The sequence below is a fragment of the Vipera berus genome, assembly GCF_964194415.1.
Source record: "Vipera berus genome assembly, chromosome: 2".
In the NCBI taxonomy this organism is placed as follows: domain Eukaryota; kingdom Metazoa; phylum Chordata; class Lepidosauria; order Squamata; family Viperidae; genus Vipera; species Vipera berus.
Genome location: NC_138203.1, coordinates 109,830,639 through 109,850,309, shown reverse-complemented (window position 1 = coordinate 109,850,309; position 19,671 = coordinate 109,830,639). Strand labels below are relative to the sequence as shown.

Here is a 19,671-nt window from a genome sequence, read left to right as displayed (position 1 = left end):
AATATTATAATTGGTTGACCATGTATAAAATGTTAATGCAGAAAAAATAAAAAGACAGACACCTTAAAGAAACTCCAGTCAATCCCCAATTTTAAACCATTCAGATCAGAGCTGAACTTTTCTGAGAAGGATGGTTCTGGTTGGTGTAATCCTGTAATGGGTTTAAAAAAGAATAGGCAGAGACTTTTCATATAATAGAAAAAAGAACAACCTCCTTCCTTGCATTTCAAGTGAGTAAGTAGCAATACACACCATACGGATACTGTAAATCTGGCCCAGCCAAGGTAGCATAAGCAACAGCGGTATCTGCAACTGAAATGCAGAGAGGGCCTGGCAAAATGAAAAACAAAAACAAAAACAGGTTATTCACTTTTCTAGTAGTCCTATAATTTTCTGTTCATTTCTGAATTTAAGAAAACTTTATAGCTCCTTAGATTATGGGAGAAAGCAAAATAAGCGATAAAAACACGGGTCTGTTTTGCAAAGTGAAAGAAGGAAGTACTCTACCAGACAACTTATTATGGAGGATATTTCTGATTTGGTGCAATGGCAACATCCAAGAATAACTCTTTCTTTTGCCCAAGAACAGTAATAAAATCAAATAATCTTTCTTTTCAAATAATTATAGTTGCACTTCATTCTTTATCGTCTTCAAAGTTTACTATTCCAATACAGTAATGCATCAAACTGCTCTTTTGAAAGGGTTCTAAGCATACCTTACATCTCAATCTTCTTTTCAGTATCAGCTATCAAACAGGCAGTTTCCAAAGATTACATGCATTCCTCATTTCTCCCATCAGATAATGATAAAAACATATTGTTGTTATGGAAGATAAAGAGATGAGATAAAATGTGGATTGGAAGGAAGGAAACCACTAGCTTTTATTTTTCTCCTGTGAAGGATGATTGTCCTGTGAAGGTGCAGGCATTCATAATGTCTTCACTGATGCTTTGGAAAAGGCTGGCTACGCAGGCAACACATTGTTTACATAGCAGCGGGAGCAACCAACAGGGTTATGGGGATATTTCTGATTTCTGCTATCATCAGACAAACAAGAAGTAAATCAGCTCAATTGCCCAAGGAAGAGCTGGATCAAGAGGTTTGGTGCCAATCAACACCAATGGCCAATGTAGAAGTTACGAGTTTGCAAAAAATGAAGCATATTGTAAAAGACATACCAGGACCTGCTGTAAAAGTTTTATATTGCCTGTCATGCGTCATTCCCTATGTTTTCTCATATATAACTCACATATCAACTTTTAAACAGTCAAAATATCTCCAAGACCCAATAATTTGTCATTTAAATTAAATCAATGGCATAGAAAGTAGCTTCTCCTTTTTCTCCTAAGGACACCCAATACCTATATACAGCTAGAGACATCTTACCAAGACTAACAGTAGAATATGAGAGAGGGTGACAACCAAATCCACTGATCCGTCCAAATGTACCTGCAGACAACATAGAGCAGAATGATTAAAATTACAAAGCGAATGTCAGACGTACTTTAGGCAAAATGGTGAGTGATACATCCTAAGAGAAAAAATGACCAATCCAGCTTAGTGCTTCCTTTTTTTAGCTCAAGCATGTCAAGTAAATGAACTCAACTTGAATAGAGGAACTAGGTTTGGAAGATTTCAGGTGGCTGTATTGCAGTAGTACATTCAGCAGCATCCATATGGGAGTCAAAACAGACACACCAAGGCCACAGCATCACAATCAAAGTCTTGCCCATTTTGTACATGTGTCAGCGCATATACATAGAGATGGTACATTGATCACAACACTGCAACTGCCATCTTGCCTGTTTTATTTCTTTCAAATTTTATGCCCTCAATTTTGTATAAGTGATTCTAATAAATTGATATTTTTTTCATTTTCAAGAATATGGCCGTCAGAATTAATTTTTCCTGATATTTCTATCAGCACAGAATTTACCTTTCAGTCCCACAACACCACAGAAAGAAGCTGGGATCCTCACAGAACCACCTCCATCTGTACCAACAGCCAGTGGACAGAGGCCTAAAGAGAAGTGGAATTAAGAGAAAATCCCACTGAATAAAATTATTTTCTACATCATTTTTCCCCACCCGCCTAATCTGAACAAAAACTTGAAATGTTGCTGTAATTTGGCTTGGTTTTTCCACTCCATTCTCAATATTTTCATCTGCAATAGTAGCCTTACCTGCAGCCACTGCTGCTGCTGATCCACTAGAACTACCACCAGGAAAATGGTGGGGATTGTATGGATTTCTAGTTGTACCATGATATCTAAAAATAAAATAAATAGGTATTTTGAAGGCCATCAAAATGAAGGCTGGTGAGGAGAGAAGGAAGTATCTTTACATGCTAAAGAAATTACTTTGCAGTCTCCCACAAGCAAAACTAAAATTGCATCTGCTGCCAGATCTGAGAGAGGGGCAGGAATAATGGAGACATGAGAGTTAAGGAAAAAGATCATGAGTACAGAATTGAAAGAAGAGCACTGGCAAACCATCAGAGTAGGAGGAAGCAGTCAAGTCTCTACTATTACTGATTGCTCCAAAACCATTGTAATCTCATTCTTTTAGTATTATAAAATCGCTTTTCTCCCTTTTGCTTGCCTATAGATACCTAAAAAAGCTTCTCCAGCCCCACTAGTTTCACACCTGCAATTTAAGACAGCTCAATTCAGAAAGGTACCACTGCCACCAAGAAAGAAGGAAAGTATTGTTCAGGGAAGCTTATTCAGCACAAAAATTCAAAGAGTTGCCATACTTTCTCTTTTCTTTTTTAAAACAATGTAATTATCCAGTGGTATTGTTAAATCTTTCTTCTCACCTTCCATCCTTCTGTACACCCACCCCCAATAAGCTTTTATTACACTGTTTTAGCATTCAAGATGTCAAAAAGCTTAATCATTTTTCTAACTGTCCGTTGTAGCCCTCACAAGAAACAGTTTGAATGAAAATCCACGTAGTGAATACAAACTATTTTACCTATTGGGATTACAACCAGTGGTCCCAATACCCAATTCATGCATGTTCGAGATGCCAATGATAATGGCACCAGCCTCCCGTAGTTTCTTTGTCACAGTGGCATCTTCAGTTTCTGGCTTTGTGCCCAAGTATACAGTTCCACTTCGATGGTGATAGGGCACCTTACAAATACCAAAAAGTATTCTGTGATAAGATTCTTTATAAATACAGCCCAGTACTATAGATCATTTATTCCTTTTTCAAGGAAATCCAATAGTAATAAACCACACAGAACACAATTTCACAAGAAAATGTGCACCCTTTTTAAATCACACCCAATTTCTCTTTGCCTAATCCCATCAGGCCCAAACTGACACTCCTCCATGTCAAACCCCCACCCCCCCAATCCCATCTAGACTAAACAAAGAAACCTCCTTACCACTCACTGCACAGCCCAAGGGCCACCCTTACAAGGAAACTGCAACTTAGAGAAATTCAAACATTCCATCTTCTAATCAGCTGGTGATCCCATCATTTCACCTCATTCACAATTAATTTCTCCAGCTCTGCTGCCCTCATATAAGGCCCACTTTGCCTAATGGATCTCACCCCAGATACACCAATGAGGATCTGCATAACTTCCCCAAACTGGGCAGCTAATAAGATCTCTAGAATTTTCTGCCTTACATCCAACGATTTCTGTAAAAACTCTTTGCTTTTCCATTGTTCAAAATCCATCTTGTAAAGCAGACACGCAGTCATTACAAAAAACATGGTTCTTCTGTTGTGCTCATTTCGCTGAATTTCACAACACAGCAACACACAAACTCATTGTAATAAGCATATTGCTTTGACAGTCTCTAATGTATAACTGTGTATAATCATAACTAGCAACCACTGATAGCTTATCCTCCATGAATTCTTCCTCTTTTTAAAAATATCTTCAAGTTGATGATTGTCATTACATCTTGTGATAGCAAATTTCACAATATGCCTTAGAGCCTATACAAGACATAGAGCTTCTACAAACTTTATATACCCGAAGCAAATGCCTATTAAATGCATTTAATTAAATAAAATTTAGGGGTTTTGTCCTAGCCCTTCTTTAATCTCTTTTTGAAATACAGCCATTAAGCCAAAATGATTGTGAACCAGTGATTTAAGTACGTACTGCTGTATGAAGAACTGTTTATCTCAGTCTCTCTCTCTTCAGCTTCATTGAATGATACTGAGTTCCGCTCAGTACATCTGTATCATATTCTTTATTGCCTTAAAATGTACTTTGAAACATTTCTTCATAAGAGACTCATTTTAGATTCCTTTTTCTGCTCCCTTTCTAGTTCTTCAACATATTGAGATGTAGCAAGAACAATATATGGTATTTCAAATGTTCTTGCATTGTATTTTAATGTACAGGTATTAAGAGTATTGATATTAATGCAAGGTACAAAGCCATTGATAGTATTAAGGTACTATTATACTTTCTTAATATTTCTTTCCTATATGCTTAATATGATATTTTTTTTCCTTTTTAACAGCACTGAACAAAAAAAGTGATATGTGTGTGTATACCACTTTAATTTCTTCTTTTAAGCACACTGGAATTCCATCCAAGAGTGAGAGGGGCTGCTTGTTTCTGTAACGAGCTGTGGATTCCTCAGCCATCTGAGCAGAGAGATTTGTGAAATAAACCACATATTATAATTATTCTATAGAAACAGTACTTTAAACAAGTAAACTACGAAGTATCCCATCCTGAAATCCAAATCAGAGAGCTTCAGCTCAGGAGAGGAGACTCTCTGTCCAACCCTATAATAACATAATTTAGAGAATACCTTTTTCAAGAAACAAGTAACACTCCTCTCGCTGAACACACCTTGATTATCTCATCCTCATTCCACTGAACAATTGCCTGGAGGTTAGGACCTGCTTTCCTAACTTCTTTCAGGGCAGCAATAATGTTCTTGGCAACTTGTTGAGGTGTTATTTCCCCAGATCTAGTAAACAGACAAAATGGAAGTTGTTACTTTTCCAGTCTATTGTCAGATTCATGCTGAGGTCACAAGTAGCCCTGAACAGTAAGATTTCAATTGGACGACCCCAAATTCTTTAAAGAAAATGTTTAGTGAATCAAGACTTTCTGAATCCTATACTATATCATTTGTGCTTTAATGAAGCAGAATGGTTGCTGCAATTTGAAGACAGAAAAAAATCACTATGTTTTCATTCATGCAATATGCTAAGTAAAGCCAAACAATTCACCTTATGGCTCAAATATTCTGGCTGCAAACCATTGTTTACTTATGATTCTTAAGATGAGTGAACCATGTCACTTAGCAGCTCAGTTATTAGGGAATTGAGCGGCTGAGAAATGTGAGAAAATTCCATCAGATATATGTTCTTGTATCCAACAGAGGAAAACATGATCTTCTAGTTCCATCTGATGTGATTATGCATAATAGTAACTGATAGGCCCCTGTATGAATCACAAAGTCATTCCTCGCCCCGGGAATGGCATTCCAAAGTTAAAAAGTAAATTTAAAATCAAGAATCATAGTTTGCCTGAAACATATGAAGCATGGAGAAACTGGGAACGATTATTCAATTATGAAAATGTGCACATGAACAAACAAAGAAAAACAGAGTTAACTCCACAACAGAAACATTCACACCTGCTCATGTTAAAGGTATCTTTATGGAAAATACAAACAATGCTTATATTTCTCCTTTTGTTCTGGAATGGAGTGAAAAGTAGGAGCAAAACTGATCCTTAAGCTACTGTTTGTCAATCAAGAGAAAGAAAAATAAACCCATGAACAAACATGTTTTTTAAGTATTGAATTCCTTACCTATAGCATTTCAAGTAATCCTGAATCCCTTTAAATCTGAAATTAGAACTTGCAGAACATGAACTGTGACATAAAAAAGAACAATAAAGACTCATGGATAATCTGAAAAGAGTAAAATGTTAACTGAGAAGCATAAAGGCCCTTTTCTAATCTCCCTTTTAACAGCAACCGTCTGAGATTGGTAGTCTTTCACTATTACTCATCCAGTTTGGCTGGATATGGTTCCATTTCTTTCTCAACTGCCACATTCTACTGCTGAGAGCTGCTGTGAAAAGAGGCAGAAGCCCCACCCATATTGCTCAATTTCATTTTTCCTATCATTTCCTTGGTCATGTTTTTCATAATAAAAAAATGACAATCACTAGGAAGAACAATGGAAAAAAATGTCTTCAGTTCCAATTCTGAATTAAAATATACAATTTGTTCAACATTTATGACCCCAATAAGGAATTCCAGAGTTCCACTTAATTTTAAAACAATAATGCAGTGGAAATGAGAAACTACATATCTCCCCATATGAATTCTCAATTTATGGATAAAATTCACTCCCACAATGAAAGTTTACAGACCTATTACTTTCAAGTATTTGCAACTATATCTTTCCTATCCCTTAAATTACACACGTGCCTTGATTCCATCAAACTTTGGAGAATTGCTGAGACATTTTTTGATTCTGACTTGTGCTCTTTTCTTTCTGAAGCCACCAATGGAATGAAAGTAGGATCTTCAGGAATATCAAGGTAGCGTAGAGCAGTAAAATTGTTCATCCTGCAAAAAGTGTATTATTATTATATTCTTCAGAAAGTTTAAAAAAAATCATTCAAGCACTAATTTAAGATTGCTTTCTAATGAGCTTTTATTTTTCTATTTTTTCTGTACTGCCTATTTCCCTCAAAGTTTTCCATTAATAACATTATTCTAAATGTATCCTAAATCTTGCAAAAAAGTTGCATTGCTGGAACTGATCAGATATACACTCTGGTTTAAACAACAGATTTCCTAATATTGTGCCATCAACTGTAGCTAGCATCTTCAGAAGAAAGTGGTCTGCTATGCAGACAAAAGGCCATTGCACAGGGAGAAGACCACCTTGCATCTGAAGAAGCCAGTCACAGCTGCCAGCAAATTGTCAGGAAATCTGTTGTCTAGAGCAGGGGTCCCCAACCTGTGGTCCACAGTCCACTACCAGGCCATGGCCTGCTGGCCACCGGCCTGCAGAACAGGCTGGCCAGTGAGCGCACCCCCACTCGCGCTAGCATCACTGCTGCTACACAAGCGGGGTGTTGCATGGCAAAAATGCAGGGGCTAGCACCACCCTGTTTGCATCATATGTGGTTGCAGCCCCATTTCTATTTGTGTGTGTGTGTGTGTGTGCACGCGTGCACACACGTAAAATGCTTCCCCTCCCTTTCCCTCCAGTCCACCAACTGAGAAAGGTTGCAGACCTCTGGTCTAGAGGATAGCTACTAAACCCTGAAACTCAAAACTGCTCAACAGATATCAGCTGTGAAAGCCAGGAGATCAATTTTACATGCACAGCTTCTGTGTTTTTCTCTGTCAAGAAATGCAGGAAAAATGTCAGCCAGAACACATGCAGGAAGTCCTTGAGTTACGATGGGAATTGGAAGCAGGATTGCCATTGGTAAGTGAGGTGCTCATTAAGTGTGATTATCATAAGACTACAATGCTTAGTGATAATTCAGACAGTCCTGGTTGTCATCATAACCCTAAGATATATGGGTTATTAAGCAGGAAGCAGAGAGAGGCCTAGGTAAGGATCACTGTCAGGTCCCCTTTGGGTGCTCTGCTATTCTGTTGAAGGGAGAGCATTGTTTGTATGCTTTCACTTTTGCTGTAACCTCATGGGAATTAGGGAGGGTGATTGTCCTCAGAGATGGGATGAACTCCCTTCCAGCTGGTTCTAGCCTGACTACAAGGTCGCTGCACCCTGAGGATGACCCATTATCCTGTACCTCAACACTCTCAAAACAATCTTGCGGCACTGTATTGGCTGCTGGTGGACTGGTGGTGGTGGGGGGTTGGGTTTCAGAGTGGGAAGAATAGCTTGGCACTTGGCACAGGAATGTCAGATTCCACTTGGCTGTATTGCAACTACTGTTTCTCAGTAAAAGTTCTTTTGATTAACCACATGGAGTCAACAGTCGTGCTTTCCTGAAAAAGACAATTGGGGCAGGTCCTTACAAGCACAGGGGGGAGGCATGGGGGGAGGAAGACCCCAGGAGGCCCGGTGTAGGCCATGTGTTTGGGGTACAGGAACACAGCATAACCCTGAGGAAGCCAGGAAAAGAGGATGTGGAGTGCGTACTCATATGAGCACAGGAGGGTGGAAAAAGAGGGCATTGTGTGCATGTGTGTGAGTGTGTAAGTATAGGGAGACTGAGTAAGGAGGGTGCTGCTTGTTGAATGTCTGTGTGCGAATGTAGGGAGACTGAGGGGAAAGCGCTCTGGTGAGTGTAAATGAATGAAGGGGAAAAGAAAATGTAGTGCATATGAGTGAAGAAAGGTAGTGGTGAGATTTTCTTAAGTCTCTTGTCACCTTTCCTGCTGGCTTCCCCATTGACTTTTGTCTCTGAAGATGCCAGCCATCTAACCTTGTCTCTGAAGATGCCAGAAGAGACTGATTATAAGTCCCTTCATATAGTGCCACTGTAACTTCAGTCACTGAATGAATGGCCCAAACTCTAGTACTCTTGCATTATCTGTAAGGCAAGTACTAGAATTTAAGAGAGTCCTTTGATCAGGCAGACTGAAAAGAGCAAGCTGACCATTTGCCTTCAGCATCCAGGCTACCTTCACACCAGTTTCAAAACTATGGATTAGTAATGAGAAGGAAACAATCCTGGGCTCTCTTTCTTCTTTTCTTCCTTTTTCCTTCAAATGTAAAAGGTGAGATGGTTTGGATCATGGCTTGATTTAAATAGCAGCCCTGTCAAAGGCATAATTGCAATAGGAAGCTTTTCATCTCTTCAAAGGATAAAAAGAGGGGCATAATAACAGCACCAAATCTATCTTTCATGCCCAAACCATATGCTAAGCTTAAGTACAGGTTGTCCTTGACAAGTAGTCCTTGCTGTCCCTGTAATAGTAATTGGGACTGGAATTTATGCATGTTGCAGTCAGAAAGGCTGCAGTGAGATGTGCAAGAGGTGCCACAAGGGTTGGGAGGATGCTCAGAGATGCAGCACAGATGGGAGAAAGTGCGTAAGTGGCTTGCATAAGTGCAGAGGGCTGGTGGAGGGTAAAGGGATGGGGGAGATTTATCCCAGTGACTTGTGATCTTCCCTGCCATCTTCCCCACTGACGTTCTGAGCAAACAGCGATCATGTGATTGCAGGGTGCTTGGCAACCAATTTTAAGTGCAAACAGGTTGTCAAACTTCCAGACTGTGATCACTGTGGAGATAGTGGAACAGCCAGACTCCAAGATCCAGTCATAACCACCATTTGTTCAATGCCATCATAACTTGGAATACTCACTGAACAGTCATAGGTCAAAGACTATCTGTAATATCTTAAACATCTTCCATGTGTTCAAAAGTTTCAAATTAATGGCAAATCATTAGGCCTAGCTGAATGGACAGTATGTTCAATTACTGAATGTTATGCAAATTTTGAACTTTTTAATATTTAATAGATTTTTAACTCTACACTCCAACACAATACAGAACCACATCAAGAAGCTATTGTAGAAACTGTACTGCTTGGTGTATATGTAAAATAGAAACGTTACTGCTAAGCTTGTAAGCCGCTCTGAGTCTTCGGAGAAGGGCGGGATATAAATGGAATTAAAATAAATTATGTATTGTTTAAAAGTATCAGATTGTTAGCCTAGAAAAACTAGTGCTACAGTGAAAAAGCTCTCTGTCTCCCATTACAGTGCATGACTCATTCAATTTGAGTTTTTCATGTTCTCCATTTTACTCTACTTGCACTTTGTCTCTATTACATAATTCAGTTAGTAAAATAGTACTTACTGCATTAAAAATGGCACTAAAAAAAGTTGTCCAAAAGCCTACAATGAAAAAAACAACAAAAAGAAAGAATTTTTATTTCTTTTTTCTATATTGATTCTTCTTTCAACAAAGACTGAACATAATTGGGCATTAAAGGGCTAAACACAAACACATGCAGGTAGCATCTTTCTCTACACTGAACATAAGGGACACTCATTCTGCTTTCACCAAAGCCAGATTGCACAATATTGATCTGCTACAGTGATTCAGTTATAGCAAAAATAATTTCCCCCATTCTCAAAAGAAAGTGGCTTCAAACCTATTACACCACACAGGTAGGAAACAGGTGCAGGAATTGTTGTATGCTGCTCAGAGAGATTTCCCATGAGATGGCCATATAAATTTGATCAATAAATAAAATAAGCTTTTATTTTACAAAAATAGGGCTTGTACTGGATATGTAACATCTCAGGGAATTATTTCATAGAGTTTAAATCATGCCTGTTTCTTCCTTAGCTGGTGAAGAGAATTATTCCTAACTGGAGTCTAATGTGTTGCACAGAGGATGTTACAAAAATGCATGGACTCCATCTGAACTCAATAGTGTGACATAGAAACAATAATCCAAGCAAAACAAAGAGAACACAACAACAAAAGGCATCCAAACAATGCAGCTCTGGCTATGTAAAAATCACAAATTCTAGAATAAGCAGGAAGTTGACTAGTAGCTGAACATCACATCACATCAAACAGTACCTAGCCCAACAATAATGAATGACGGTACAGCTGAAATACTGTAGCGAGTACTAACACATTATAAAAAGAGAGGGACAGACAAGGACTTGATTGGAAGACATTCCATGTACCCATGGGTCACAATCCATCTTCTTCTCTCCCCTCATGTTTCTTGATGGAACTTTGTAAGTATTTGATTCAACAAAATGTTGTTATACAGCACTCAATAAAACCATGGATAACTAAGAATTCTTTGTTGTGTGTCACCACCCAAGATTCCAGAAAAGTATGAGGGCAAAAATGAAACAGAAGCATCCTTCTCTTTAAAACTCAGTTATAAACCTTGAAATGTTTAGATAAAAATAAATTTATCAAATAACACTTTTGATTAGATTTGTTTTCATAACTCAACTTTTATGACTTAATAGAGCAAAAATATACTTTCAAAAGATGAAAGAAAACTGTTCATTAGTCATCAACCAACATGGTCTGACACAGTATCATTACTATCCAATGATTTGGTTACTTAGGCTGCAAAGAGGTGAAAGATGTTGGTTTGACAAAATCGTACAGTCAGGGAAAACATTATTTGATCCTCTGCTGATTTTGTACATTTGCCCACTGACAAAGAAATGATCAATCTATAATTTTAATGGTAGGTTTATTTTAACAGTAAGAGACAGAATAACAACAAAAAAGTTATAAATTGATTTGCATTTTAATGACTGAAATAAGTATTTGTTCCCCAATCAATGAGCAAGATTTCTGGCTCCCAGAAATCCTCTTAAAGGGAGTGCTCCAAATCTCAGCTTGTTACCTGTATAAAAGACACCTGTCCACAGAAGCAATCAATCAAATTCCAAACTCTCCACCATGGTGAAGACCAAAGAGCTGTCCAAGGATGTCAGGGACAAGATTGTAGATCTACTCTAGGCTAGAATGGGCTATAAGACTATCGTCAAGCAGCTTGGTGAGAAGGTGACAACAGTTGGTGTGATTATTCGCAAATGGAAGAAACACAAAATAACTGTCAATCTCCCTCGGTCTGGAGCTCCATGCAAGATCTCACCTCGTAGAGTTTCAATGATCATGAGAATGGTGAGGAATGAGCCCAGAACTACACAGGAAGATCTTCTCAATGGTACAATTGGTAACATACTACGCCGTGAAGAACTGAAATCCTGCAGCTCCCGCAAGGTCCCCCTGCTCAAGAAAGCACATGTACAGGCCCATCTAAAGTTTACCAATAAACATCTGAATGATTCAGAGGAGAACTGGGTGAAAGTGTTGTGGTCAGATGAGACCAAAATTGAGCTCTTTGGCATCAACTTAACTCGCTGTGTTTGCAGGAGGAGGAGGAATGCTGCCTATGAGCCAGGAACACCATCCCCACCATCAAAAATGGAGGTGGAAACATTATGCTTTGGAAGTGTTTTTCTGGTAAGAGAACAGGACAACTTCACTGCATCAAAGGAATGATGGACGTTCCGTCAAATCTTGGGTGAGAACCTCCTTCCCTCAGCTAAGGCATTGAAAATTCGTGGATGGGTATTCCAGCATGGCAATGACCCAAAAAACACAGCCAAGGCAAAAAGAAGAAGCACATTAAGGTCCTGGAGTGCCCTAGCCAGTCTTCAGACCTTAATCCCATAGAAAATCTGTGGAGGGAGCTGAAGGTTCCAGCTGCCAAACGTCAGCCTCAGCCTCGAAACCTTAATGACTTGGAGAGGATCTGCAAACAGGAGTGGAATAAAATCCCTCCTGAGATGTGTGCAAATCTGGTGGCCAACTACAAGAAATGTCTGATCTCTGTGATTGCCAACAAGGGTTTTGCCACCAAGTAGTAAGTCTTGTTTTGTGAAGGGGTCAAATACCTATTTCACTCATTAAAATGCAAATGGCTACACAAAGATCTCTCTGACAAACTGAAAGACAAAAAGGACAAATACAAAAAGTGGAAAGAGGGGCACATAACTAAGGCCGATTATCAGCTGACAGCCAGAACATGCAAAGGTAAAGTCAGGTAAGCAAAGGCTCAGAACGAACAAAGACTTGCAACAGAAATCAAGGATATAAAAAAGTTTCTTTCAACATATTAACAAGAAAAAAGTCAAGAAAACTATAGACCCACTAAAGAGAAAATATGGCAAGGAAATAATAGGCAACAGAGAGAAACCAGAGCTGCTTAACTCATTCTTTGTATCAGTCTTCACATAAAAAGAAACTATACCCCAGCATACCAAAAAAACCAGTGCAAAAAACATACTAAAAACAAAAATTAAAATAAGCAAGAAAATGGGTAAGAGAACACCTATCCAACCTTGATGAATGTAAATCACCAGGACCAGACAGATTACAGCCCAGATTTCTGAAGGAGCTGGCAGATGTTATCTCAGAACCATTGCACCACATCTTTCAAAAATCCTGGAGCACCAGGGATGTACTTGAGGATTGGAAAAGGGCTGATGTGGTTCCCATCTTCAAGAAAGGGGGGGGAAAAACGGACCCAGGAAACTACAGACCAATCAGTTTAACATCAATACCAGGGAAGATCCTAGAAAAGATAATCAAAAAACAGATCTGCGAACAACTAGAAGCAAACGAAGTCATAACTAGTAGCCAGCATGGGTTTGTTAAAAACAGATCATGCCAAATGAATCTTATTTCATTCTTCAATAAACTGACTAAACTAATAGACCAGTGAAATGCTGTGGATGTTGTATACTTAGATTTCAGTAAGGCATTTGATTAAGTAGACAGCGTACAAGACAAGGGGATCACGTTGTTCACCAGAGCACCAGAGGGAAGGAGGAGAAACAATGGTTGGAAACTGATCAAAAAGAGAAGCAACCTGAAATTAAGGAAAAACTTCCTGACAGTGAGGACAATCAACCAGTGGAACAGCTTGCCTCCAGAAATTGTGGGAATTCCATCACTGGAGATTTTTAAGAAGAGACTAGACAATTATCTGTCAGGTGGCTGGACTAGAAGACTTCCAGGGTCCCTTCCATATCTACTGTGGTGTAGTGGGTTCCGGAGAGCAGGAAGGACGCCGAGACAATGAGTACAACATAACAGCTCTTTATTTGGTGTAAGTGACTGTACTGGGGAATAGGGGCTACCTGCACTCTTTATATACCTGGCTAGTACCTGACCAGGTACTCAACCAACCAATCGGATTGAACCTCTGTTTCCTGCCGAAAATGCTTCCCACCAAAACAGTTACACTTCAACGCCTCCTGGTGGTGACTCTTATACAAAACTTTAGGTGTTCCAATAAAGCCTAATACATAACACCCCTTCCCCCTTAAGGATAAAACAATATACATATGCAATGAACTTACATTCATGACAACCATCTTCCCAATGGACCTAGCCACCCAGCTTCCCTTATTTGCGCACTTAGTCAGTGAGGTACGCGGGTGGCCTATGGGGCCGAGATGAACGATTTAGGCCCCCCTTGTGGGCGGGCGCCTTACTCGGCATATCCTGGACGTCCAAGTTCTCCTGAACTGGAGAGTCAACAGGTAAGCTCTGGCTGACCGTTTCTGGTGGACCCACCCCATAGTCAGACCCTGTGGCAGGGTTAGCCCTGCGGTCCTGGGAGGGTTGCTGTCCAGGTTGATTGGGGTTCTCCTGGTCCTCCTCGGCCTCGGACACCGTTGTTTGTTGGTGGTGCTGGTAGGGGGAATGTGAGCTAGCTTGTGTGCCAGCTTGGAAACTCAATGAGGGGTAAATTTTCCCCGTGGTCGCTTGTTGACCATTTTGGAACTCTTTTCCTTACTTGGTCTATGTGCCGTCTGACCTGACGACCCCCCTCCACCCCTACTACGTAAGATAAGGGCCCAGTTTTACCACCACCCCCAAAATCCACAAGTGTCCTGGACCGTAGTTCCTGGCCCAAACCAAGTCACCCGGGTGTAGTTCTCTTGGGGTTTGGGGTTGCGCGGACTCAGAAGCCACTCTGTCAGGGTGAAGCCTGTCTAGTTTGGTGATGAGGCGTCTGCCCCAACAGAGCTCTGCAGGACTCTTCCCCGTGGCTGTGCATGGTATGGTGTGTTGTGATAATAGGAATTCCGCCAACCTGTGGTGCCAATCACCAATGATGATGTGCCTGAGTGCGTCTTTGGTTGTTCTCACCATCCTTTCTGCTTGTCCATTAGTCGACGGGTGGAAGGGCGCGAATATGGCGTGTCTAATCAAGTTTGCTCTCATGAAGGCCTGAAATTCAGCAGCGGTAAATTGAGCCCCATTATCTGATACCACAATGTCAGGCAGACCATGTGGCAAAAAGTCTCCTGAGCACTTGGATTGTTCTGGCTGTGGTAATATTTGGGACTGGCACTACCTCCAGCCTTTTTGAGTGGCTATCTACTACTATTAGGAAAAGCTGTCCTTGGAATGGACCAGCATAGTCTATATGGACCCTGGACCAGGGTGTATGTGTCGCCTCCCATTTGTGGACAGGCGCTTGGGGCACCTCAGGTCTGGACCTTTGACAAGTGTAGCATCCCTGTACCTGCTCTTCCACTGCCTTATCTAACCCTGGCCACCAAAGGTAGCTCCTTGCTAAAGCCTTCATGCGAACTATGCCAGGGTGCCCTTCATGTAGAGACTGCAGAACTCTCTCTCTCAGCGTTGATGGTATAATAACCCTACTAACCCACAACAGGCATCCTTTATGTGTGGACAATTCATGCCTCCTTACAAAATATGCTTGGAATTCCGGGCCTGGACTTTTATCCTGCCACCCTGTCAATACCCACGACTGGACTCTGCTCAGGATTTTGTCTGAGGCTGTCTCTGCTGCAATGTCCTTTGCATGGATAGGGCATTCTGGTAACTCTTGGATTGCCAGTATCTGTGCAGCTGGCGCCGGATCTGGTTCTATTTGCTAGGGGTAGCTTACTTAGGCCATCCGCATGACCCATCTCTTTCCCGGGCTTATGAACCAATTTGAAATTATAAGCCGATAAGAATATGGACCATCTGAGCATCCTTGGGGACAGTATTTGGGGGGTTTGTTTGTCAGTGATGAATAAGCCTAATAGAGGCTTATGGTCCGTGAACACTGTGAATTCCCTACCATACAGGTAGTCATGGATTTTTTTGACCCCAGCCACTATTGCCAGGGCTTCCTTGTCTATTTGAGCATAGTTCCTCTCTGCCCCTGACAAGGTTCTCGAGTAATATGCAATGGGGACCTGTTTGCCATTTTCCTCCAGATGGCTTAGCACTGATCCCACTACATATGGTGAAGCATCGCAAGCAACGCAGATGGGCTTTGTTTCTATGAAATGGGTGACTGTGGACTTGTTGGACAGAAGAGCCTTTAGGTCCTAGAAGCTTTTGTCATGGACATTGGTCCATTTCCATGCAACTTTTTTATCAAGGAGCCTATGCAGGGGTTCAGCTATGGCTGCTTTGTGGGGTAGGAAGGAGTAGTAAAAGTTTAATAATCCCAGAAAGGCTTGCAGTTCAGCCTTGTTTTTGGGAGTTGGGGCCATCTTAATTGCCTTTACTTTGGATTCTGCGGGGTGAATCCCACTGGCATCGATCCTGAACCCCAAAAATTCTGTGGATGTGACCCCTATGCTGCATTTGTCTCTTTTTAGTTTGAGACCTGCAGAGCGAAGCCTCTTTAAAACTGTCCTAAGTCTGTCTGCTAACACTTCCTCTGTTTCTCCTGCAATGAGGACATCGTCAAAATAAGGGCACACGCCTTGGATGCCCTTAAGTGTTTGCTCCATTACCTCCTGAAAAATTCCTGGTGCTACACTTACGCCAAACTGCAGGCGGTTAACTCTGAAGGCTCCCTTATGAGTTACAATTGTTTGTGCTGCTGCAGTCTCCATGGTAACTGGCAGCTGCTGGTACGCCTGCGCGAGGTCTAGTTTAGCAAAGATGGCGCCTCCTTGGAGGGAAGCGAGAACGTGGCTGACCGTGGGGACCAGGTAAGCGTGCTGGTTTAGGGCCTTATTTAGGGTGCATTTATAATCGGCACAGATACGGATCTCCCCGTTAGCTTTGAGGGGGGGTGACTATCGGGTCTCCCACTCTCCCCTGTCTACTGGCTGCAGGACCCCGTTCTACTAGTTTGTCTAGCTCTTTTTCAATTTTGTGCTTGAGTGCAAAGGGGACTCTCCTGGGTTTGATTCTAATGGGTAAGACACTGGGGTTTAATTTAAATGAGATGGGGGTCCCTGTGTACCTTCCCAGCTTACTATCGAATACGTCTGCAAACTCTTTGCAGACAGATTCGATGTTGTTTCCCTGCACTCTGTGGATGCCAGATATTACAATGCCCAATGCCTCAAACCAGTCCAACCTGACTAAACTGGTCCTACGGCCTTCGACTACAATAAAATCCAAGTGCCCCTGAAACCTCTTAAACCGCACGGAAAGGGTGGCCTCCCCCTTAACTTTTACTGGGGCATTTTGGAAATCGGTGAACATGATACTGGAGGGCCTCAATTTAACCCACTGCTTGCTCCGGCCGCAAACAAATTTAAACGTCTCATCGGAAATAATCGAGACTGCAGAGCCGGAGTCTAGCTCCATTTTACAAGGAATGCCTTGTAAATGGACTTCCAATTTTAGTTTGGGTTTAAGCAGCTGGCGGGCCCCGGTTCGGCAGATGGCCCTCCGCCTTTCGAAAAACCCCATGCTTCTCAAGCTCCGGGCCCCGGTACCTTTCCACGAGTTCTCTGACTGTCGCTTGGGTAGGCCCTCTCAGAAACGGCTATGGCTGACCGCTGCAATGTGGCCCACTTTTCCGCAGGCCCGACACGTGGCTGACCGGAACTTGCAATTCACCTGTGCGTGGTTGCCTCCGCAGCCTCCGCATTTCGGGGAAAAAAGCTGCCTTATGCTGGCTCTCCCTGTGCTCGCGTCGTCAAACCCGTTGTTCCATTTTTCGCTGGATCTGGTCAATGTCGGGTTCTTCCTCATCTGTGTGCTCGCCATACGTAGCGCCTTCGTTGTGCATTGCTTCCTCTGGGCTGCTGGGCAGGAGAGTCTGTACCACTTGCACCGTGCCTCCGGCTGCCTCGTCAGACAAGATCTCACCTTGAGCATCTTAGAGAGTTATATCGGGCCTTGCGAAAAGCCTCTGTTGCAGACGCTTGTCTCTTAGGCTGCACACAAGCCTGTCCCGTAGTCCCTTGTCCAGGTTGGAGAACTTGCAGAGGTGGGCGGCCTGTTGCAAGGCCGCAGTGAATTCCAACGCAGATTCGCCCGGCTGTTGTACCCTCTGGTCAAACCGGAACCGCCAGGCCAGCTCGGACATACGGGGCTTGAAATGCCCGTTCAGCTTTTGCGTGAGGTCTCTGTATGAGACGGTTTCGATTGGCGTCGGTGCGAATAGGCTTTTGGTCAAGTTGAATGTGGCAGGCCCGCTTATGCAAAGCAAGGTCGCTGCTTTTAGGCCGTGCTCGGTGATTTCGTTCACCCGGAGATAGTTCTCAACTTGCCCCAGGTGTGATGGCCATCGTTCGGGATAGCAGATGTCGAATTCTCTGGGCTGGCCGACCTTTGGCATCTTCCTCTTGTTCTCGGATCCTGCTCCGCTGACTCAGACGGTAGGTTCTGAGTATGTGAGGCCGCTAGCGTGGAAACTAGCCGGCCGTAGAAGGGGGGGGGAAAGATGCCTCTTTCCTCCAGCACACGAAGCCGTCTCCTCGTGAATTCAGCTCTTTAATGCGAAGCAGGATCCCACCCTCGTCGCCACTGTTCTGTAGTACAACATAACAGCTCATTTGGTGGAAGTGACTGTACTGGGGAATAGGGGCTACCTGCACTCTTTATATACCTGGCCAGTACCTGGCCAGGTACTCAACCAACCAATCGGATTGAACCTGTTTCCCGCCGAAAATGCTTCCCGCCAAAACAGTTACAGTTCAACGCCTCCTGGTGGTGACTCTTATACAAAGCTTTAGGTGTTCCAATAAAGCCTAATACATAACATCTACTCTACTCATCTCTATTCTAATCAATTTATAACTTTTTTGAAATGTGTTTTTCTGGATTTTTTTGTTGTTATTCTGTCTCTCACTGTTAAAATAAACCTACCATTAAAATTATAGACTGATCATTTCTTTGTTAGTGGGCAAACATACAAAATCAGCAGGGTATCAAATAATTTTTCCCTCATTGTATACAATGTCATTATGATAAACATTAAATAATAGGGAGAATCAGGATACATAACTCGACTCTCGACTCTGCTTGACTCTTTTGGAGGTTGGAAAGTTGTTGTCAATTCTCTGGCATTTGTTCATCTAACCTGCATGAAGCTTTTTATGAAGCATTATGATTAATCACAAAGAATGGTGGTCAACAGGAAAGGCTGCAAATTTCTGCCATAGCCTGTCAGAGAATTGCATCAAATAATGCCTTCATTTTTAATGATAGAGATGGAATCAAAGATTATCTGGCATTGTATCAGACTTGCCACAGTTTACTCCCTAGGCAAGAACGACCCTTGACTCCATGGATGATAGAGGAAAAGTTCTTTTACTAGAGATACTGAGTGCAGCTTGCAAAAGGCAAGCTCTGAGGAAACCTGTGCAAAAATCATACGTATATTGAAAGCGATCCCCAATGTCCAAAGCCCTCTCCCTGGCCAGAGCAGTTCAATCCAGTCCTGGTCGGATGTTTTGGGAACCTGGTGCCTCAGGCGCAGCTGTAAATTCCTCTCCCAGGGCTGGTGTCCTTGAGGGTAGGCAGATGGCTTGGTTTGGCACCTCTGGTTACTGTTAGTGTCCATACTCCACAAATTCTCACACCATTCTTTCACAATCCAGCATTTTTCCCCTCCCAAATGGCCCCTCCCCACTCTTTATGGCAGTTGCTGGCAAGCTTCAAAGAAAGCGAAGATAGGCATCTGACAGGTTATTTCACAGATACTGATACATTAGTCCACTCTTGAAAAGCCTAATCTAAAACCTGTTTATTCTGCAGCTATTTGTTTCCCTCAGCTCAACCAATCAGCAAGTTTTTGAAACAGATATTTTGCAAATAATTTACTGATTATACACTACAATTTGATTGGAAAATAAGATTAAGTTGTTCTTGTTACCTTTTTGCTAACTGGTATTACTTTGCTTTTTAGACTTAAGATCAAGAGGACAAATTGGAAATTTATGTCCAAATCATCT

At 41.8% G+C, this 19,671-nt stretch overlaps 1 protein-coding gene across 13 annotated transcripts in view; it reads right to left on the bottom strand.

The window, feature by feature from the left end:
- LOC308662530 (uncharacterized protein) overlaps nt 1-19,671 on the bottom strand; it is a 60,639-nt gene that overhangs the window by 37,843 nt on the left and 3,125 nt on the right. For all 13 annotated transcript variants that reach the window (XM_081318445.1, XM_081318446.1, XM_081318436.1 and 10 more), the window contains exons 3-13: nt 9,800-9,837; nt 6,433-6,573; nt 5,806-5,868; nt 4,833-4,953; nt 4,529-4,621; nt 2,978-3,138; nt 2,185-2,270; nt 1,938-2,021; nt 1,388-1,450; nt 253-330; nt 63-151 (exon numbers count right to left, since the gene is read on the bottom strand). In XM_081318445.1, coding sequence (XP_081174571.1) covers nt 63-151; nt 253-330; nt 1,388-1,450; nt 1,938-2,021; nt 2,185-2,270; nt 2,978-3,138; nt 4,529-4,621; nt 4,833-4,953; nt 5,806-5,868; nt 6,433-6,573; nt 9,800-9,837 — 1,017 coding nt within the window. The remainder of the gene's footprint in view (nt 1-62; nt 152-252; nt 331-1,387; nt 1,451-1,937; nt 2,022-2,184; nt 2,271-2,977; nt 3,139-4,528; nt 4,622-4,832; nt 4,954-5,805; nt 5,869-6,432; nt 6,574-9,799; nt 9,838-19,671) is intronic.